General features: G+C 41.8%; 1 protein-coding gene across 4 annotated transcripts; it reads left to right on the top strand.

The window, feature by feature from the left end:
* The first annotated feature begins 9,951 nt into the window (after positions 1-9,951).
* On the top strand, positions 9,952-20,917 carry CEBPG (CCAAT enhancer binding protein gamma). 4 transcript variants are annotated; one of them, XM_054710301.1, is made up of 3 exons: positions 9,952-10,136; positions 11,448-11,535; positions 17,300-20,917. In XM_054710301.1, the coding sequence occupies exons 2-3, from the start codon at positions 11,533-11,535 to the stop codon at positions 17,843-17,845; spliced, it is 549 nt and encodes a 182-aa protein (XP_054566276.1). In that variant the 5' UTR covers positions 9,952-10,136; positions 11,448-11,532; the 3' UTR covers positions 17,846-20,917. The 4 variants fall into 4 exon arrangements, 3 of the variants coding, with proteins under 3 accessions (XP_054566276.1, XP_054566275.1, XP_054566277.1); XM_054710300.1 differs by lacking the exons at positions 9,952-10,136; positions 11,448-11,535 and adding an exon at positions 10,170-10,468; XR_008554913.1 differs by lacking the exons at positions 9,952-10,136; positions 11,448-11,535; positions 17,300-20,917 and adding exons at positions 10,517-10,747; positions 10,934-11,105.
* The last annotated feature ends 2,521 nt before the right edge of the window (positions 20,918-23,438 follow it).

The following is a 23,438-nucleotide window of genomic DNA, read 5'->3' as shown; positions in this document are numbered from 1 at the left end:
CTCAAATGCTCTGGAGAATGACAGTTTTACAGTTCTTTTTATAAATTTGGAATTAAGAAGGGAACATAAGGAAGATTACATGAAGGTGCTAGAGAAAGCAAGGTGGAGAAATCTCTATTATTGGGTTACAAGATAGTTAACGAGATCATGGCTTCCTTGAGGGTGGTTATGCCTCTGAGAGGTCTGAAAAAGATTACTTGGGCATTTCAAAGGTGTGCTAACCTAGAGGCACAAGAACAATGGACAGGGTTTGTTTAATTAAGATAAACCTTTTACTAAAGAAATTATAGGCCTGGGGTGTGACTACTCACCATGACCTGTCCAGTTAGGAATTTGTGATCAGATTACTCTGTGAGGTTACTTTCAGTCACCGATTTATTAAAGAGCCCCTTTTCACTCACAGTTCAAATAACAGACAGCCCAAGGAGACATTTTTAATCAATACCTGAGATCAGGTGGGGTGGATAGAGTTCTATGCACTAATGGTCAAATTATAGTGCAATCCATACAAATAGGCACTCAGCTCCTCGAGGGACAAGAAGACAAAAGAAAAAAAGGTGGCAAAAAAAAATATCCAATAATAGTTCCCGTCATAATCCTGTTACTTTTAAGGCAGTAACCTACGTTAGGCATATCTTTTCCTGTTAATTCTGAGAATTTGTTCACCACTGACTTGAGGTTCATTCAAATGGACATTTAGGTGAATTCTCTCTCTTTTCCTGCTATTGTAAACAATGACATAATGTACTTCCTTGTATTTTTTGTATGATGATCTTCTTAAAATAAATGACTGACATGGAACAGGTGGGCCAAAGGGTATGCACACTTGTAGGGTTTTTATTGCAAATTCCCAAATAACCTTTCAGAAAGGCTTTCACCAAACTACTCTCCCACTGACCACATATGAATTGCCAATTTCCTTACCTTCTCACTAATGCCATTTATTAACATTCTTTTTTAAAAATTGATTTTGGAGAGAGAGGGAGAGGGACAGAGATAAACATTGATGTGAGAAACATCGATTGGTTGCCTCCCGTACACACTCCAAATGGGGAATGAACCCACAACTTGGATATGAGCCCTTACCAGGAATAGAACCCATGACCGTTCGGTGTATGGGACAATGTTCTAACTAAATGAGCCACACTGACCAGGGCCATTAACATTCTCTTTGATGATTTATAATCACAGACAAAATATAGGATCTCATTGATTTAATTGTATTTCTTTAATAATAACATATTTTTGCATGTCCCAGGCCATTAATGTTTGTTTTGTAAAAATGCTTGTTCATGTGCCTTGACCTTTTTAATATTGTGCTCTTCATCTTTTGATTACTGATTTTTAAGAGTGTCTTGTATGATAAGGATATTCATACTTTGTTATATGCTGCCAATGTTTTTTATATGCTACCAATGTTTTTCCAGTTTCTCATTTGTTAATGACTTTACTTATGTGTATTTTTACATCCAAAAGTTTCAAAAGTTTATGTGATCAACTCTAGCAATTGTTTCTTTTGTCTCTTTGATTTGGAAGTCAAGCTTAAGTAACCTCTGAGTGGCATGTTCCTATCCCATAGGGGAGCAACTTGCTAACTTTTGGGGCAACAGTTAGGTGCTAATGAGGGAAATTCCCCCCTGTACTGTGTGCATGGAGAATCTTACCTGCTGCAGGCCATAACCAGTGGTATCTGCCTAGTAACACAACGAGTGGTACAGGGGTGAGGGAGCTGTAAGCTGTCCCTTCTGCACAATGGCTGCTTTCACGCCCAAAGCCCCAGCAGAAGCTGATCTGACCATGGAACAATGATCAAAATTAGGAGATTAATATGACACAACACTAGCAACAAATCCAAAGACCCAATCTGATTTTCTCCAGTTAGCCCCTTAGTGTCTTTTTACACTAATCCAGAATCCAGCCTAACATCCTGAGTTGCCTTTAGTCGTCATGTCTCCTTCGTCTCCTCCAATCCAAAACAATTTCTGATATTTCTTTGTCTTCTAGGAGCTTAATATTTTTGAAGAATACTGGCTAGTTATTTTATAGAATGCTCCTCCATTTGAGTTTATCTGATACTTTCTCATGATTAGATTGAGGTCATGCATTTGACAAGGATGCCACAGGAATCGCGTGCCTTTGTCCGTGCATCATTCTGAGGCCACGATGTCTATGTGTCATATTCCTGCTGATGTTAACTTTGAATACTTGCTTACAGTGGTATCTTCCAGGCTTCTCCACTGTACTGACGTTATTATTTTTCCCATTGCAATTAGTAAGTACTTGTGAGGAGATACTTTGAGAATATGTAAATATCCTACTTCTCATTGTACTTTCACCCACTGATTTTAACATTCAATGATAATTCATGCTTGCAACAATTATCACTGCAGTGTTGTCTAAAGATGATTTGCTATTTTAATCATTCTTTCTACACTTATTAATTGGAATTTTCCAGAATGAAGAGCTGTTTTTTTTCCCTCTGGCATTTATTTGTTTACTTAATTAGTTATTTATGGCAGTATCAACTCATAGGTACTTATTTTATTCTTCAAGCTATCAGTCATTAACTATTATTTATTTTGTTACTCCGATTGCCCCATATCTAGCCATTGGGAACTTCTTCTAAGTAACTTCTATGTTCTTTTGCTATGTATCCCCAAAATTTTGTGAGCATTTCTTTACTTTTTGGTACCAGAAGACATGCCAGATCCTTGTCTTTTCCCTGCCCAATGCTGGAATCAACCAGTTCTCTAATGAGCCCTGGTTCCTTGCCTTGAAGAGAGTTCTTTAGAAACCATGATATGGTCTCTTGGTGGAACCATTGCTTCTGGGCTGTGACTGCATCTAGGTCCTCTCAGTGGACAAAGATATATATGTATACTCTCTCACACACCTAAAGACATCCATATTTATTCCTCTATCAGTCTGTGCATATATTACAAATCACAAATTCATTTTGATAACCTCTGATTCCAGCCCAACATCACAGGATTCATTCTAGTCTTCCTCTTTCCTTATTTGTAACTCCTTCCTCCAACAAGAAGGAGTTATTATCCAAATGTATTTACTTATTTGCTCAGTCCTAACACATACATAAAATAGTTTCAGAATTGCTACCATAACCACATCCCAGTTGGTATTAACTATTTATTTCTGAGGTATGTGAAACCTTATTATGGTTCTCAGAGTCAAAGATACACAAAAAGTTACATTCACGGAGGTATCACTCTCCTCTCATCCCTCTTACCCTCTTCCCACTCCCTATTCTTTTTTTTTTAAAAAAAATATTTTTTTATTGATTTCAGAGAGGAAAGAGAAGGAGAGAGAGAGAGAGATAAAAACATCTTCATGCCCCGCCCTGGGGATCGGGCCCACATTGGGGATCGGGCCCACAACCCGGGCATGTGCCCTTGACTGGGATCGAACCTGGGACTCTTCAGTCCAAAGGCTGATGCTCTATACACCGAGCCATACCAGCTAGTGTTCCCCATTCTTTTTACCCAGTTCCCCTCCAACCCTTGTAGGTAACCAGTCTCATTAATTTCTGGTTTATTTTATCTGTATTTCTTTTGCAAGACGGATTCCCTGTCCAATCTTGATGGTAAATGGACAAGTGCAATGGTCAAGGCCTTAAGGATAAAGTTGTGAGTCTCCACAATAGGTGACCCCAGTACTTAGACCAGAAGTGCTAGCCAATGGTGAGGGGAATCCAGGAGGGGTGGTAGGGGAGGCAGGTGATGAATATCAGGGTAGCCTTGAGGCCAGCTGTAGTAACAGCAGTTATAGTTCATCCACTAGCTATCTTCTGGCAAATTTCTCAAGGAAAGGAGACCATCTAAAATCCCAGAGAAGGTATTCACAGACGGGATTAACTTGTTATAAGTAATAAGTGGATTCAAGCAGTGCAAGAGGTGGACTGTAGTGGATGTCATGGGGCACCCCAGTTCCCCCATTTAGGAAAGTGACTCCCATACTCCCAAATGTGTTGTTTTCTAAAGCCTCATAAGCTCATATGACACAACAGCATGTGTATAAAACAGAACCTTACCTTTCTATGAAATTAGATCAGAGTATGACAGACAAAAATATACGTGCATACCACGGAGAAAAAAAGTAAGGTCAGCAAGAACTGGAATAGTCAGCAAAGGCAAGGGGTTGAGACTTGGCTTGGGGCTTGAGGGATGGGAAGGAACTGGATATGAGGAGTTGAGAAAAATGGCCCACTGGATGGCATACCAGAACTGGTGGGTATTGTTGCTTTTCTGATTCATTCTCTACCTCCTTCCCCCATTTCTTTCTGCCCTAGACACAGCCTGCTCTCCTACCCTGTTTTGTTGCTGCACCTTTGGCTTCACCCCCTAGCTAAGATAAGGCTAAACTTTTTTGAAAGGAGTGTCACTGTTTGGACTCTCAAGTTTTGTCCAGGTCTTCCCACCTGTAGCTACAGTGGGTCTCTTTAACAGTCATAGAACAATTCTCCAATTTTCATCAGCAAGTATTCCTTAGCTAGCTCCTGAGCTGCCACCATACGGTGCGGCACCATTACCATCTCCTATCATCAGTCTCCTGAGGACAGGTCCCTTAGCACAGCTTCTGCTTCAGCTTTTTCCTCTCAAAGTTGCTGCCTATATGCCAAGGGGACTGATTCCTGATCTTTACAGAACACAAATCCTAGAGGCTTCAAAGCCGTTCTGCACCCACCCACTCCAGTTCCCACCAAGCTGAAGAAACAGGGTCGTTCAATTGGGGTGGGGGGATGTCACTCTCTTCATAAGGACTACAAAAGAGCACCTGTCCCTCCAAATCCCAGCTCCCCGCCCCCCCGCCAGAGACCTTTGTAAAGAAAAAACAAACAAACTCCACCTTCCTCTTCCCGTCAAAACCCCAACATTTATGTAAATGGAGGTGGCTTCACCCGTCAAGTCCAAGCAAATCTGAATGCTAGTTTAAGCTCACACAGGAGCTGAACATTACTATAGGAACCTAAAAAAATGTAAAAGGAAGAAACAATGACAAAGGCCTGGAAGACTCTAAGCCCAGTAAATGTGGCCGACAAGTCTACCCAACCTGGTGATGCTTCCCTGGCCTCCTTCTCATCTGTCGAGCACAAGCCCCGCACCTCCCCAGCCCCAGCTCCTTGCTCTGTAGAGCTGCCAGCACTTGGGACAGTGCCTGGCACAGAGGGGGAACTCAATAAACATCTAATGATTGAGACAGATGAAAATGAATGCAGGAATGAGTTAATGGGACAACCACATTCTTCTATCTGGAGACCTCATCTTCTCACCTCGGCCCTGCAGCTCCCAGCATTTGACCTGGCATGTGCACTTTCATGTGAGGATAGGGATTCCTCGGTAGCCCAAAGGTGGCTCCCGGGCTTCCACACCATCTCGGGGCCCCAAAGTGGTCTCCCTCCACCTCTTCTTCCTTCTTCACCACTCCCCTTCCAGAGTCCTGCTCCCCCTCCCTGGCTCCATTTCTCTGCATGTCTTGGGTTTGCCTGGCAGAGACACAGTTGCCACTAGTGGTCAAAGTAGCAAGTGAGGCTCAAGGCTCTTCCGCTGAGCTCAACTTTATCCATTTGGCTGTCTGGGCTTACTCTGATTTGTTAATGTTTTAGTGTGTCCTCTTTTAAGTTAATGTTAACACTGTAATGTACCTCAAATGCTTTTTTTTTTTCTAAATAAACTTTGTTTTTTAGAACGATTTTAGAATTGCAAACTATTGAAAAGGTAGTATTGAGATTTCCCATTTACCCTGCACCCAGTGTCCCCTATTATTAACATCTCATATTAGGATAGCGTATTTGTTAATGAGCCATTATTGATACATTATCAAATACAGTCAATACATTATTGGGATTTCCTTAGTTTTTACCCAATGTCCTTTTTCTGTTCTAGGATCCCAGGCAGGACACCACATTACATTTAGGCGTCAAGTCTCCTTTGGATTCTTCAGACTGACACACATCCTCTGACTTTCCTTGTTTTTTGATGACATTGACAGTTTTTAGGAGTACTGGTCAGGTCCTGTATTTTTTAAAATATATTTTTATTGATTTCAGAGAGGAAGGGAGAGGGAGAGAGAGATCGAAACATCAATGATGAGAGAGAATCATTGATCCGCTGCCTCCCACATGCCCCCTACTGGGGATTGAGCCCGCAACCCAGGGGTTGACCAGAATTGAATTAGTCCAGCCGATGCTCTATCCACTGAGCCAAACCGGCTAGGGCTCAGGTACTCTATTTTACAGATTGTCCCTCTTTTGGAAATTGGTGTTTTTCTCGAAGTTAGACTGTGGTTATCAGTTCTTGAGAGGAAGATCAAGAGGTTAAGTGTCATTTTATCAACATGGTTTATGACTGCTGATGTTGAGCTTCATCACCTGGCTATAGGTAGTGCTTGTCAGATTTCTCCCCTGTAAAGTTTCTCTTTATTTTTCCCTTTCATGCTCTACTTTTCATAAGGAAGTCGCTATGTGCAGCCCACATTGAAAGAGTGGAGAGTTAGCCCTGGCCAGTGTGGCCCGGTTGGAGCATCATCCTGTACACTGAAAATTCACACGTTCACTTCTCTCAAAATCAATAAAAACATGTCCTCAGGTGAGGATTAAGAGTGGGGGATTATGCTCCCCACCTGAGAATGGAGTAGTTACATAAATTATTTTGAATTTTCTGCGTGGGAGATTTGTCTCTTCTCTGACATTTATTTACTCATTTATTTATATCAGCACGAACTCATGCAATTTATTTTATACTTTGGGTTATAATCCAATACTACATTTATTTTGCCACTCAAATTGGCATTGGGGCTCTCTGGCCCCTGGGGGCTTTTTCATTTGGCTGCTGTGACCCTTTGACATACTATCATGGACTGAATGTTTGTTTCTGCCCCATCCCTCCCTCATATGTTGAGGCCTTAGTCCCAAAGATGATGGGATTTAGAAATGGGGCATTTGGGAGGTAATTAATCCCCAATATGATGGGATTTAGAAATGGGACCTTTGGGTTAAATCAATTCATGAGGTCCCTCTTATGATGGGATTAGTACCCTTATAAGAGACACCGGAGAGCTTGCTCTCTCTCTCCTGGCTTGCACACAAAGACATCATGTGAGCACACAGTGAGGTGGCAGCTACCTACAAACCAAGAGAAGAGGCCTCAAAATAAAAGCTACCTTGTTTGCACTTGATCTTGGACTTGCCAGCATCCAGAACTGTAAGAAATTTCTCTTGTTAAAGCCAACCCGTCTATGACATTTTGTTATGGCAGCATGAGCTAAGACACAGACCCTCACTGCTTTGCTTTTTGAGCACCTTCTTACTTTCTGGTACTGCAAAATGCTCCAGGCTGAACTTGTATATTCCTGCCTCAATCCTAGAATCAGCCATTTCCCCAAGGACCCCAGTTCCTTTCATTGGAGAATGGTATTAAAAACCAAGAACTGGGTCCCAGGTAGCCAATTCTTTTCGGATGGACAAATTATTTTGTGCTTTCTGTGTCCCAGGCACTATGCCAGCTTCTTTTCATAATCCTCGATAAAAGTTTACTTAATCCTCGATAAAAACTCTATGAGATCAGCCCTCTGTTGGAACAGACATTTAGTCAGGTTATATACTAACCAGAATCACCCTGTTCTATCTCCAAAGCTCATCACATCGCCATGATGGAGACTGGTGTGATATATATCAGAAACAAACAAACAAAAAACCCCCTCCAAATCCACCTTCTTTTATTGTCAGTTTTGTTCTTCATAGGCACTGGAATAGTTTGAATTACAATAATTCTGTAACAGGTAATCAGTGCTTATTCAGTGGAGTGAAGATTTAAGAATAAGACCCTCCTGGGCCCACAAAAGATATATAATACCTCTCCTGATGTGCACAGGTGCCACACCCCTCTTATGTGCGCAGATGACATGTACCTATCCTTGTATGCACAAACTATAGGCACTAACCTCCTACGTACAGATGATGCAGGAACGAGCTGTACCTATCTTTATCTGCTCACACGGCACACACCTATTTTCCTGTGCACAGATGTCATGTACTATTGTTATTCTTAAGTGCACAGATGGTTTGTCTTAACTCATGGGATCACAAAACCTGACACATGGAAAAGTATTGTACAATGGACATTCACCATATTTGCTAACTGTTCCAAGTCTAAACTATGTCAGATTTTTCTCTTTCATGAATAGGGCCCACTTATGAAATTTGGGGATGTCCTAAGACAACCATTTAGCATCTTAGCTATTATGATTCCAACTAGAGGCCCAGTGCACGAAATTTGTGCACGGGGGGGTGGGGGGTTGTCCCTCAGCCCAGCCTGCACCCTCTCCAATCTGGGACATCCCTCTCACAATCTAGGACTGCTGGCTCCCAACTGCTCACCTGCCTGCCATTTGAGGTCTTGGTTCTAATGCCTCCTGGGTATTTCATGAAGTGTGTCTAAAATCTTTGACCAAGTCATTCTTTATGCTAATTCTAGTCAGGGAGGGTTTTCAGTTACTTCTAATCAAAAGTGTCCCATTAACGACTGACAATTACTGTTATATTATTCCTAATATACCACAATAAATATCTACTGAGATTAAAAACTGATAGATATCTCAATTCTCAAAATATTATAGATATGTTTCAGATCTCCTGTGAAAGGTGGTTAATTTGGTATATTAATTTTTCTGAAGTTTTCCAAATACTAGTACACATTTATGCTAAATATTTAAGACACACTGGAGATAGTTAGATTTGCATAATAAACTTTTATTGATCTGGCTTTCAAACAAGAGATTTCAAATTACAAAATTTTTCCTCCACTCTATGAAAATAAAGGAAATGATGAGGCATTCTACCAAGTGCGCTTCTATGGTTATTGTTTACCTTTAGTTGCAGCCCCTTTGTTTTCACTTTTCAATCTTTGCTTTTGCAAATGTTTTATCATCTCTTTCCTGATTCCTCGAAACAGTCTTAGGCGGAGAACTGGTTGGTCCCTATGGCCTGGGCGATGAAGAAACGTTTCCTCTTTCAAAGACTCTGTTTTTTTGGCCGATGAGAATTGCTAAAGAGGAAGCAATCAAACCTATCGTGAGGGCTCTGCTCTCCACGGGCGCGCTTCCTGGTTTTAAGACGCTTTCAGATCCTCCAATGCATTGGCTTCGTTAAAGCTCGATTGCCATTCATTTTTTGAGATCTCGTCTCTCAGTCTGTTCACCTTAAGACACCACACCGAAATCACCGTGAAAAGTCAACTCGTTCCTCCCAACCACGAACCACACAGTCTGCAGTGTTCACCAATGTGACACCAACACTAATCTTACGTTGGGACAATTTCGCTTCATTTATTTTTCTTTATTTTTAATTTTATTATTATTATTATTATTATTATTATTATTATTATTATTGCTTCATTTATTTTTCAACAAGTTCGAAGTTGCCTTCACTGCCTTGCGGTCCAGGACTTCTCTCCGGGCTCCACCCAAGGGGCGCGGGCCATCGGCGGTCTGGCGTCGGCCAGGCGCCCCACGTCCCGGGCGGGGAGTCTGGTGGGCGGTTCTGGGACTGTCCCCGCGAGGGGCGCTGCGGGGGGACGGCCGGCGGACGCGGGGAAACCAAAACAGAACTCGGTGATTCCACCAGTCACCTCAGGACACTGTGTTTTCCAACGACCACGCCGCCTTCACAAAGCTACGCTCCTCCAACTGCCACAGAGCCTTTCTCACCGCGGGGGACGCACAGCTCCAGGCCGCCGCCCCGCGCGAACTGCCGAGGTTACGGCGGGCGGCGGCCGTAGCGACCCTCCGCTCCCACCACGCCCGCCAGCCCCGCCCCGCCTTGGCCGACGCCTCCGCCACGTGCCCGCCTCCCGCAGCCAGGCCGCCCGTGATTGGCTGGGGGTGCTGCCCATTGCGAGGGGAGGGCGCGTCGCCTGCAGGTCGACGCTCCCATTGGTCGTGCGGCGGCGGCAGCGCGCGCGGCCCGGGCGAGGAAGGGAAGCCGGCGGCTGCGGAACGGGCGGAGGCTGCAGGTTTCGTAACCGTCGCTCCTCCTCGCTGCGAGGCCTGGGTCGGGTCGGGCCGCGCCGTGCGGGGCCGCTCGGAGTGGAGGCCGCCTGGGGGCGGGCGGGCTGGAGGCGCAGGTAAGGAGGCCGCGGGCGGAGCGGGCGGGCTGGACGAGGCCGCGGTGGAGCCCGCCGCTCGCGTGGGCGCGGGCCCAGCCCGAGGAGACCCAGAGCGGCCGGCAAGGCCGGGCGGGCCCCGCGCAGCCGGCGTCGCGGGCGGCGGCCCCGCGCGGCGTCTGATGCAACCTGCCGGCAACACCCGGCGGACCTCTGAGCTCATCCCTGGCTGCCGCCCAGCGCCCCGGCGCCACCCGCGGACCCCCGCGCTCCCTCGGGCGCCCCCCGCCGCGGGCCGGGGACGGGATGGAGGACGAGATGCGCCCCCTCCAGAACCCAGCTCGCTGCGAAATGTGCGGTGGTGACAAGTCCGGCTCGTATTGGCCCCTGGGGATAAAGGGTGTTCCCAGGAAAGCTGGAGGTGGACCGTCTCCTCTGTCTGTGCCACAGGGTGTTTCCTGCTCCTGCTGAGCTGCTCCGTGTGGGGTCGTCGTGAGTTCTGTGCAGAGGGATGGAGCGGCCTGGGGAAGCAGTTGGCTTTTGCGTAGTGACTTTACAGAAATAAGAAATACTCTTGTGTGTCACTTGCGGAGCTGTAGCTTGCACCCCCCGCTGTTGACTAATGAACGTAGGTAAGGTGAATGTGCAGCCGCCACGAGCTGAATAGAAAAGGGCAAGGAATGGAGCGATTCCTTAGCACGGTGGAGGGAACACAGCGGGAAACAGCTAGCAGAGGTGTCCAAGGTGGAGAGGATGGAATTGCGGGTTGGAGGGGGAAGGATAATGTGATCTAAGTCAGCTCGTATGTTTTTCTCCAGGAGGTTTAAGCGCTGGTTTTCCCCTTGTCTGAGGTTGACGCTTACCCTGGCATCTGAAAACGTGTCCGTTTCAGGAAGGTCTTAACAGTTGGGGGCTGCACAAAAGTTGGTGGTTCTGTCTCTGAGCCTGCCTACCCTCCGCCGAATCCTTATTGAAGGGGTGGGTCCCTTACATCAGGTAGGATATGCAGCTCCCACAAAGGTGTTTGAAGTAAAACACTGTAAGGGCTTGCTTTCCCGAGAAATTCTGCATCCAAGTTTTTGATACTTAAAAGTTAAAATCTGGTCAGCTGTTGCCACTTGAGTGGTATTTGGGATAAGCGATTCTTAAAGCGAATTCCTTGTTGCTGGAAGAATTTACTGCCGACAAGGTTAAGTAAATTACAGGATGCTGATGAGCTGAATAATTTTTCAATTTCTCGATTCCTGCTTCTGGTGGCACACTTGGCTGACTCGGTCATTTTTAATACCTGCCTAAAACACATGGAAGCAAAACTTCATTTTTTTTTTTTAGAATATCCGTTAAATTCACAAGAGCACATCAGCAAGGTTATCAGATCGTGGAGGGGTGGTTTCCTCCCCAGGGATTTTAACAGCACATGGTGAGTACTTGGTGAAGATAAATAGGGCCTCATGGGGACTGAATTTGGACTTATGGTCTAAGATTGCCTCATCTGATCATGCAATTGATAAATGCAGGTAGCCACAATTCCAGGTTTATTGCATGTTCTTCTACCTTTTAGGCTGTCCAGTCCTATCAGTAAACTATATATATATATATATATATATATATATATGTATGTATATATATATATATATACACACACACACACACACATATATATATATATATATATATATATATATAGTCTGGTCTGTATTTATAAACAATGTATGTGTACTGTTGCTTTGTGTATTTTAAATGACATTTAAAAAAGACAAATGAATATACACTTTCTTTTCTTATTTCTATTCTCCCTGAAGGGATGTACCCTCCTTCATGGACCCCTGTTTTGGGTCATGAAGCAAGCAGTACAACTAAATAGAAGTAATTGCTCCTTTGGGTGTCTGTTGACTTCGCTCACCTTGACTTCACTTGTAGTAAAAGTTGTCAGACCTTGACAACACATGCCTAGTAATTTTAGATTATTAATTGGAAAACAATGGGACTAAGTAGAAGTTAATAAAGGTTCTTAACTGAAATGAAGCAAAGACCAGATAAGAATGATGTTCACTGTATATATAGGGGCTTGAGGTAGCAAATGGAACTTTATTTTCCCACAAACCAGGATCAAGTCCAAGATATTAACCCAACACTTCTAGAAAGACCCAGAACTTTAGGTAGTAAGACAATGATATCTTAGTAATACTCTAGATTTAATTGTGGTTATTTGAAGAGATTTTAATGTTAGAGTGTCTTATTTTTATATAAGTTGTTTTTTAAAAAATGTTTTCTCTTCGCCTTTTGAGCCTATATTCAACAAGTATTTCTTGAGCACCACCCCCATATGCCTAGCCCTGCTCTAGATGCTGGGCCTGAGGAGATGAAGACAGAGTCCTGCCTCTGGGTCTCTAGGTTAGTCTACAGGGAGACACACTGTAGAGTTGGTATTGACAAAGAAACCAGGAAACAAATTGGACAGAAGCACAAAGAAAAGAGAAAGCAAGGACCGTTTAGAGGACTGATGGTGGTTCAGTATTGTTGAGGTGTGAAGTATAAGGGAGCAGGGGCTAGAAGGAGGATTAATACCTTGGATTTGGTTCCATTTGTGGGAGCCACAAGAATTTTCAACAGGAGGGTGTGACACACTCAGAATTGAGTGTTAGATTGCTCTGGAGACAGTGGTTGGAGGGAACATTGCTAAAGCAGAGGAGACTAGTGCCCCTGAGATATGATGTCAGCCTAAGCTAATTCTGTGGCATTGGGATGGAGAGGGATGGTGGGTGTAAATTTTTTTCCCCAGGGTAGGGATAGAATGGTCACATATCAATGATTGAACATATTTGGAGCAAGGTTGAAACGTCTGTAAATATTTTGGAGTGTAGACCTTCAACTGAGGAAATGTGAGTGAATAATTTAATTTGGGGGACCAGGGAGGAATATGTGGTGGTAGTGGGGAGGAGGGATGACATGAGGGTTAGGAAAATTCTTGACATGTTTACTTTCCCAAATGAAAAAATTTGATTTTTGTTTTACTTATTCTAACATGAGTTTTCAGTGTGTTACTGATTTGAATGAACATTACTTGAATTTAAAAAATGTTACCACTCAGTGTTTGTTTTTAAAAAAATATATTTTTTTTTATTTTAGAGAGGAAGGGAGATGGAGAGAGACATAGAAACATCAATGATGAGAGAGAGTCATTGATAGTCTGCCTCCTGCACGTCCCTTACTGGGGATTAAGCCTGCAACCCAGGCATGTGGCCTGACTTGGAATCAAACCATGACCTCCTGGTTCATAGGATGATGCTCAGCCACTGAGCCACACCAGTGTTTTGTTTTGCTTTAAGATCCTTTATCTGCAGTAGTGGCTTTCAAACTTCAGTGTCATCAGAATCACTTGGAGGTCCTATTAAAACAAGATTGCTCAGCCCTGTTCCTGGAGCTCTTGATTCCTAGATCTGGGACAGCCTGAGAATTTGTAATTCTAACAAATTCCCAAATGATGATGTTGCTGGTCCAAGGACCACCCTTTGAGTATTACTGCTCTTCACTTTTTCTGCTGCTTCCTGCTTGAATGATTCACATGCAAGGAAACAAGGCACCACCCTGCTTCCTGTAGACTGAACTCTGGAATAGTATTTGTCCACATAGGAGCCAGACTTTCATCTAGGGTTGAATATCCAGATTTGAAATAAATGTATTTTTTGCCTATTGTAGGTGCTCAAATGTTTGTGGAAGGAACAAAAGCACAAATGACAGTGTAAACTGTAAAATGTAAATTTTAGAGGCAGTTACTTGGTCAGTATAAAAGCAAAATCGATAATCTGTTTGGAGTTGTCTTTAAGACCATTTGGCTCCTTTCACTTGGATCATTTTCCTTAATGGTTATCTCTTTACTTTAAGAGCTACTTTCTTGGCTTGCTTTAGTTGAAGGACTTAAAAAAACACACAGTTTTTTAGTTCTTTTTATTATCTCCAAATTTCCCCTTCTCACAGTTTTAACAGTTTGATGATTTACTCTTTGTTTTTCAAGCCAAAGGGCTCATTTTCAAAACCTTGCCTACTATGTTCAGCCTAGTACTTTGCTTGGCAAGATGAGTCAGACTAAGGTAAAAGAGTACTTCTCTATCTTTGGGTACAAAAATGGGCACAGCCCTTGCCGGTTTGGCTCAGTGGATAGAGCGTCGGTCTGCAGACTGAAGGGTCCCGGGTTCAATCCCAGCCAAGGGCACATGACCAAGTTGTGGGCTCAATTCCCAGTGGGAGGCGTGCAGTAAGCAGCCAATCAATGATTCTCTCTCATTGATGTTTCTATCTCTCTCCCTTCCCCTTCCTCTCTGAAATCAATAAAAATATGTATTTAAAGAAAATGGGCATGAACATCACTGAGGTTGGAGCCTTTAATAAGAGTTTTTAGTGATTGCAGTTGGTGATGTATTGTTAGTTAGAAGGCATTTTACCATTCTACACATGCCATTGTTATTGCTGAGTTGACTGTAGAGATTAGCTTTAAAGACTCATAAAAATATAAGTGGTATATGCAAAATAAAAAAGATAAGATGAACATGATTATGATTGTTGAGATGATCCCAGGAGGTGTTAAATTAGTTCTTAAAAATTGAGTAAAATACTTATGTTCACTTTCTACCAAATAGATAATTATCTGGGGAAATTGTGAAGTGTCCATTACTAAAGATATACTTGAAATAGATATCCATCATGGTTGGAAGGAAGCTTTCTATCTTGCTGTAGTACTGGAGTGAAACAGATGACCCACTAGCTCAAGGCTGCCTGTGTGGCTTTAAAAACAGTTGAAAGTAATGATATAAGAACTTAAAATTTTTTTTTTTTTTTAGTTATCAAATGATCTTTAACTGAAATATTTTCCTTTGTAGTTCTTTATTGATTTTGGAGAGAGAGGGGGAGGGAAGAGAGAGATAAATATCGATTTATTGTTCCACTTATGCATTCATCGGTTGATTCTTGTATGTGCCCTGAATGGGCATCAAACCTCCAACCTTGGCGTATTGGGATGACACTAACCAACTGAGCTATCCGACCAGGGCCTCCTTTGTAGTCTTAACTAGCTGGGCATTCCATTGCACCACTGTTGATGTCATCTATGATGTTGTGAGGGTGGTGGCCATCAACATTGCAGTCCCCAGATTGGGCAGTCCCCAGGGTCTCTTTAAGGTTCCAGAGAGTTCTCTAGCTAAAGATTGGTGCCATTGTTGACAATCTCATCAGAAGTGGTATTTTCACTGTGCTGAATGTTATTTGCTTCTTTCTGCCTCTTGCTTTGATGATCAGGGCAGATGCAGAAGGTACTACTCAATCTGGGCCTCTTGTGTTCTGAATGGTCAGTTTCATTGTAGTCCTCAGACCCTTCCAATCACCGGTTGCTTTGGTGATGCCATCACCAACCTTTTTTGGAGTCAGACCCAGGGAGTCTATATTAGGGGCCAGACAGACATGGCACCGACTTCCTCACCGGTGTAATTCAAGTATATGATTGTGATCTTGTTGGGGTCGAACTTGGGCAGCATGGAGCACATGGCTGGGTGGGATGAACCTGGATTCTGGATGACTGAAGAAAGGCTTATAGAAACCCTCCGAGTCAAAAACCAAAAAGGTATATGGACTTTTTAAAATCAAAGATTTAAAAAAGCAAACATACAGACAGTGTTTATACAGAAATGCCTGGCTAAAGGTTTGGGTGAAGCTACTGATGTTACTATGCTTTTCTGAGGAACTGTGAGATAATCTCATTTCAGGCATTTCATAATTCTGGCTCCAGGTTTCTCCATGATGCAGTTTTAGCAGTTTTGTGAAAAGAGAACAAGATAGTTTTATGGTCCATAATACTACTTTCTAAATTTTTAAGAATGCTATGACTTCTTGTTGGATACGATTCATTCAGCTTAGGCCCGTGGTCGGCAAACTGCGGCTCGCGAGCCACATGCGACTCTTTGGCCCCCTGAGTGTGGCTCTTCCACAAAATACCACGGCCTGGGCGAGTCTATTTTGAAGAAGTGGCGTTAGAAGAAGTTTAAAAAATTTGGCTCTCAAAAGAAATTTCAATCGTTGTACTGTTGATATTTGGCTGTTGACTAATGAGTTTGCCCACCACTGGCTTAGGCAGTTTGTCTTGTAGTGGCTTTATGATGATAGAATAGGTATGCTTTTTGACACATCTTGAGACAATTGTAGTGACCTAGTTGAATTTATAGTAGTCCAAATATGACTAGTTTTTGAAACTGGCTTCATTTCTGCAGGCAGCACTACAGTTATTTCAGAACTGGCATGTCCTCCGGTTCCTCCGGCAGTGTGCAGTGGGTGCAGCACTGCAGCTGCTCGGTCTCTGTCTAGCTTGAGCCCCAGTACTTGCACTCTAGGGCTTTTGTTTTTTTCCTGGTGGTTTTAGTTTGACTGTGTTTAGAAGTATTTTTTAATTATATCAAGAAGAAAAAAACCACTATTAGAAGCATGGTGGAATGGGGAAGAATATTGTGTGTCTCAAAGCTTCTTAATTTATGATTCAAGAAACTAACTTAGGAGATCTCTGTACAGTACTAATACTTGAGATCATTCAAAAAAAAAAAAAAAAAACACAAAAAACCCACCTTTTCAAATATCCCATAAAACATCCTCTGGGAGAAAAGTCAAGTCCTTGATGACACTCTGCATATTGGAATAAGGAACATGCATCGATCCTAGGACAGTATTCCTGATGAACACTGGAGTGGGGGCATTCTGCTGCAGCATTCTATTTTGACTTCAACCAACAATTGAAATGTTCCCCCCTTTCATTGCAGGTGTCTCTTCTATTATAATTGAACTCAGCTATTCCCTGTGCAAATCAACATCTCAAATTTCTCTCTGGCAGATTGCCAAGTACTATTAGTTCATATGTGCTGCTTAATTAGTGGTGTTCTTGTGTTTTTCCTCCCATTTTTGAAAATAGTCACAGATGGGCAGTGCCCTCAGGGATTCAGGTAGGCTGCATTTGGCCTTACGGTGTTTCTGTAGTAACTTACCTTTCTCAATAAATGGTTTAGACTTTTGAAACATTGGAACAGTTGGCAGTCGCTATAGACTTTTCCCAGCATAATTAATGTTGGCCTGCTGTTAGGTACATGCAAGTTTATTCTCATTTGATCTTGTCATTTCAAATATTTTAATGCAATTTATTCTTTAACTAGGTACATGTGAAGATTTCTTGGCTGTGTAGAGTGGAAACCATTGATTGTCGTGCCCTCATTTCTGCCTGTTCTGTGTTGGCAAGAGAGAGTGCCCAAATGAGCAAGATATCGCAGCAGAACAGTACTCCAGGAGTGAACGGAATAAGTGTTATTCATACTCCGGCTCATGCCAGCGGCTTACAGCAGGTTCCTCAGCTGGTGCCCGCTGGCCCTGGGGGAGGAGGTAAGGCTGTGCCTCCAAGCAAGCAAAGTAAAAAGAGTTCACCCATGGATCGAAACAGTGATGAGTATCGTCAACGCAGAGAGAGGAACAACATGGCTGTGAAAAAGAGCCGGTTGAAAAGCAAGCAGAAAGCACAGGATACCCTGCAGAGAGTGAATCAGCTCAAAGAAGAGAATGAACGGTTGGAAGCAAAAATTAAATTGCTGACTAAGGAATTAAGTGTACTGAAAGATTTGTTTCTTGAGCATGCACACAACCTTGCAGACAACGTGCAACCTAGTAGCACTGAAAATATGACAACTTCTGATAATGCAGGACAGTAGACTGCACCCCTTCCCAACTTCACAACTTGTGGCTTGAACATGAAAGGTGTTGACGACCTGCACCACTCATATCAATGGCTGAACATTTCCAAAGAGCCATTGAAGGTTGTTTTCTAGGATCAGCACTGAAGAGTTAATTAGCTAAAATTGTTAGCCATGTAATTCAAATTTCTGGTTTTAAATGATATTGGGATAAAGAAACAAATTTTTAAGGTATATGGTAAAAAAAGTTCCAGACCTGGATGTTCTTAATAAATCCTGACTTCCCAAGAAATGCTTTTTTTTAAAGGTTGACAAAAGGAATGAGGAATTGGCAGGTCATGCAGAAGGTTCTGGATTTTAGTGGAAATGGTTAATTGGATTAAGAAAAGTTGAATGCTGTTTGTGATCATCTATTTGTGATTTTATTCTAAATTATGTATTAAAAATCCTTAGGGCTATAGAAGCCAACCACTTTGTAATTTGGAGCGATGTTCTATAGCATAAGCCTTGGTTTAGCATAGGCGTACTGTTTCCCAACAAGCACAGGTTTTTGAGGAGCAGTGTCAGGGTAAGTAAAGAAACCCCATTGCATTTTAAAGGCAGTATGCAGCCATTTGGTTTAAAATATAACATTTAGGGAGCAAATAGGTTTTTAAGAAATAAAAGTAAAGAATAGTAGAATTATGCTTTTGGGTTATTGGATTGGCATTTCTTAGCGTCCTTTAAAAACAACAACACACCAAACAACTCAGTAGTTTAGAGAAACTTATGTACTAAAATTTTAGTTTATGCAGATGCTAGTAAAGGAAGCATTTTAAAAAAATACCATTTTGACAGCCAAATTAGTAAAGAAAAAGTCTTAGTAGTTTGATCACAGAAGCTACTGATTAGTATTTGGAATAACAGTTCAGCAGGTATTTTCACCTGTGTTGAAATATCTGCCATAGGGCTATGAGTTTTAAAGGCAAAAACTTCTTATGAAAGATTATTTGGTATTTGAACTTAACCAAGTGATTATTAGAAAAATGCATCATCAACTCCCAAAACTATAATCTAAGAAAACTTGAAAGTATAAGATTTAACCTTTAATTTATTTCACTTAAATGCATCTTTTTATATTTTTATGATATTTCTTTTTCTAGTTAGTGAGCTGTTCTTCCACACTTTTTGTACCACTGCTTCTGTTTAGTTATTTGTATACTTTTATATCCTATAAATTATTTTAGAAAGAAAATACCGATAAAACTCAGGATATTGACATTTTTATTGAGACTAAAAAAATGGCAGTCACTCAAGTCGGGAATCTCTAGTCTGGTTTATATCAATGTGGGTAGTTTTTTATTGTCCTTGTCGATGTTTTTTTTTTTTTTAATCAGCACAATTCTAGCTAAACTTGGCTTTGTCGGGTTTTTTTTCCTCTCTCTGTGCATGTATGTGTACACGTACCTGGGCTGGTGACAAGAGACTGAGTCCCGTGTGATTAAAAAATTAGTGTTACCAGGTATCTCATTTGAACTTGGTTATTTTTGGCCACATTGCTGTTTCATACTAGGACCTGGGACAATGTAACCAGCATGTAACTCAAGTTGTCCCCTTGGATTGGTGGAAGGGTGCTGTCTGTGCTTTTCTCCTGGGCAGAAGACATCACAGTGCCCTGAAACTCAGCAAAATAAGGCCATGAGTCCCGTTTGCAAGTGACAGGAGCCCACTATTGTTCCATGAGAGCCACTGTCCCAGGAGGGTTTACTCCCTATAGAGCCAGGAGACAGAATAGGGGCTTCCATTAGGGTCCAACACCAGTTTACTTTGGGTTGGAGTATTGACCTCCTGGTAGTGGGTGTTTTGAATAACGAACTAGGACAGCGGTCACCAACCAGTGGTCAGTGAGGTCCGAAAGGTTGGCGACCGCTGAACCAGGAGATACCCACAGATCCTACTGAATCTTTAATAGCTGATCAATGTTATATAATTAACCTAATTGGAGATGCAGTTAGGTCTTGAATCCTTAAGCACCTATAATAGGTGTTACAGACTTTAATCTCTTCTTTACTAAAAAATATCTTTCAGAAATTGATGTCGCCATGGAATTAATGGTTACCAGTTATGTGAATTGACTTAACTCTTAGAAAAGAAGCTTTAGGAAAATCATTAGGAGTGTGTACTCAATATTTCAAATCAGAACAAAAAATTGGAAATCTGGAAAAATGGGTTCAAGCTTTCTTGTTACCTATGCAAAATTAAAACTTGAGCACAAGCAGACCTTTGTGCATAGGACAAAAATGTTAACCATTGTCTTGACTATATTACTGAAGTGTTTGGGAATGAAAGTTTTTAGTTTGATAGATTTATCAGTATAAAATTGAGGTTAATCAAGTATAGGGAATGGTAAGTTTAGAGTTTTGGGAACTATAAAATGACTTTTGTAATGTTTGTTCTGTAGGTTACTTGTGAACCATTAGGACTTGATCTGCCTTTGCTGGCAGGTCTAGTCGTTTAGGAATTAGGCTTCAGTATATAAATTTCTAGCTGTACCCCGAGTCTCCCGGGATGGGTGCTTTCTGATTGGTCTTGGCTGCAGGTGGTGAGATCAAGAGCAGCTCTTTCTGGTGTCTGGCCCCTTTCATTTTTTTGGGTGTGAGCTAAGATACTTTGGACATTCTTACTAAGAAGTAAGATTTTAATAAAATATGACTGGAAAATGGTCACATGACCAGTCATGAATGTGAAAGTCTCAAATTTACATTAAAAAGTAGATGTACAATATAATATTTGGTGATAAAGGAAATTGTAGCAGTTTTTGATATTTCTTAATCCCCATTAGAGGGCTTGAAGCTATGATCCTGAACAACCCAATTAGCACTCAAGTGCTTTTTGATGCCTTAGAAATAGGAAAAAAGAAATTACGTTTGACAAAAGCTAGGAAGGAGAAAGTCCATTCTACAGCTGTTAGACCTGCTTCTCAGGAAAAAGTACTTAACTTGTTCTTTTTGTTCCTGGCTTTCCTCAGTTTGTGAGAATACTCTATTTTTTTAAATATAATTTTATTTCTTTCAATGACTTTGAAATAAAAAAACTTTGGAATAATGACTATTTCATTGTGGGTTTCTTTATACCAAGAAAATGTCCAAATGTTAAACAGCTCTGAAGAGCAGGCAGGTACCCTGCTGTCTCCTGTTCCCTGCCTAGGGCAGGGCTGAGGTGGGGGTGGGAGGGACAAGCAGGGGTATTTTGCCCAAGTTTAGATTTCGCTTAATGGATAGGAATATAGTTTTCTGTGAATATAGAATGCCTCTTTAGTTATATTCTTTATTACCTAGTCTAACCTAAAAATGTATATTAGAATAGAGAAAGCAATAACGGGTGTTCCCACCGAGACACAGTAATTTTAGTTGTAGGTCCTTACTATTCATCACTGAATATTTCTTGCCACTCCCTTCTGGTTCCCATTTACAGAGTGGTAGGAAATTTGTTCGTAACATAGGAATGTCAAAGTGAGGCTTTTCCCTTAACGATGCAATTTATGGTATGTATATGTAGTCTTCATTAACATGATGCCATGGAGTGTCTATAGAAATGAATGCATAAATATTGAGTCCAATAAGCTGGCTTGAATGTCTCAAGAGAAGATTCATTTAGATACATTTCTTCTATGATTCTTCAGTTATTTGTGTCTTGGGAAATATCTACTTATTGCATCTTAATGAAAATTATAGTACAGTAATTATTTCTATGGGTAATATGTCCCATCTCATTTTTATGAATTAGTTGTAATTTAGAATCCAGTATCTTGTCTTAGGGAATTTTATGGACATAATTTGTGAAGGTGCCAGCTCTTTTTTATTTTATTTTTTATATCTTTATTGTTGAGAGTATTATAGAGATCTTCCCCTTCCCGCCCCCCATCCAGTTTCCGCTCCACCCCAGGCCTTCACCCTCCCTACTGTCTGTGTCCATAGGTGAGATCTTTGGTTAATCTCTTCCCACCCCACCCCTTTCCCTCTGAGATTCGTCAGTCTGTTCTATGCTTCCATACCTCTGATTTTATTTTATTCATGTTTATTTTGTTCATTAGATTTCTTGTTCATTTATATTGATTTTTAGATTCAATTGTTGATAGATATGTATTTGTTGCCATTTTATTGTTCATTTTTAATCCCTTCTTCTTTCTCTTCCTCTTAAAGAATACCCTTCAACATGGTTTGGTGGTGATGAACTCCTTTAGCTTTTTCTTGTTTGTGAAGCTCTTTATCTGACCCTCAATTCTAAATGAGAGCTTTATGGGTAATCTTGGTTGTAGTTCCTTACTGTTAATCACTTTGAATATTTCTTGCTTTTCTCTTCTGGCCTGCAAAGTTTTGTTGAGAAATCAGCTGACAGTCGTATGGGTGCTACCTTGTAGGTAACTAACTGCTTTTCTTTTGCTGCTTATAAGATTCTCTCTTTGTCTTTAGCCCTTGGCATTTAATTATGATGTGTCTTGGTGTGGGCCTCTTTGGGCTCCTCTTGTTTGGGACTCTGCGCTTCCTGGACTTACAAGTCTATTTCTTTCACCAGGTGGGGGAAGTTTTCTGTCATTATTTCTTCAAATAGGCTTTCAATATCTTTCTCGCTATCTTCTCCTGGCACCCCCATAATGCGAATGTTGGTACACTTGAAGTTGTCGCAGAGGCTCCTTACATTACCTTCATATTTTTTTCTTTTTTTTTCTTTTTGCTCTTCTGATTGGGTGTTTTTTTTCTTCCTCATATTCCAAATCATTGAGTTGATTCTTGGACTCTTCTACTCTATTGTTGATTCCATGTAAATTTTTCTTTATTTCAGTAGTGTATGCTTAATTTCTGACTGGTCCCTTTTCATGTCTTTGACATCCTCATTAAGATCCTTGAGTAACCTTATAACCATGATTTTGAAGTCTGTACCTAGTAGTTTGCTTGCTTCAATTTCTTTCATTTGTGACATTTCTTTGTCTTTGCACTTTGGCTGCTTCCCTGTGTTTGTTTCTGTATTAGGTAGAGCTGCTATGTTTCCTAGAATTGGTAGAGTGTCCTTGTGTATTAGGTGTCCTGTAGGGCCCAGTGGCTCAGCCTCCCCAGTCACCTGAGCTGGGCACTTTGTGCATCCCTGTGTAGGCTGTGTGCACAGTCTTGTATTTGAGCCTTGATTGCTATTGATATCACTGGGAAGAGTTGACTTCCAGGCTAATAGGCTGTGAGGACCAGCTGTGACTGCAGTGGGAGAGCTGCTGTACAGGAGATACCCCTATGGAGCAGGACTTGCTTCAGTGGGGCTTTGGTGCTCACTGAGTCTGCCTCTTGAGTGTGTTGTTTGTGGATGTGTAGAGTTGTAATCTGCTATGGTCTGAAGTTGTCCACCAGATGCACTAGCCCTAAGGCCTCCAAGGAGGTGCAAAGTCAGCCCTGCCTGGGGTCACCCAGCAGGAGCTACAGAGGCATCAGCTGACAGCTGCTATTTATATTTGTATTGGGCTTGGAGGTGCCCAGGCAAGGCCCAGCTGTGAAGCAAGGCAGGCTGGTGCTAGTGCTGGGTCTTGGGCCTTTTATTGATAGGTTTGGGGCATGCTGTCATCAGTTGCAGGTTGTTTGAGAGATTT

Source organism: Eptesicus fuscus, chromosome 21, assembly GCF_027574615.1.
Source record: "Eptesicus fuscus isolate TK198812 chromosome 21, DD_ASM_mEF_20220401, whole genome shotgun sequence".
Classification (NCBI taxonomy): Eukaryota; Metazoa; Chordata; class Mammalia; order Chiroptera; family Vespertilionidae; genus Eptesicus; species Eptesicus fuscus.
This window is presented reverse-complemented; position numbering and strand designations above follow the sequence as displayed.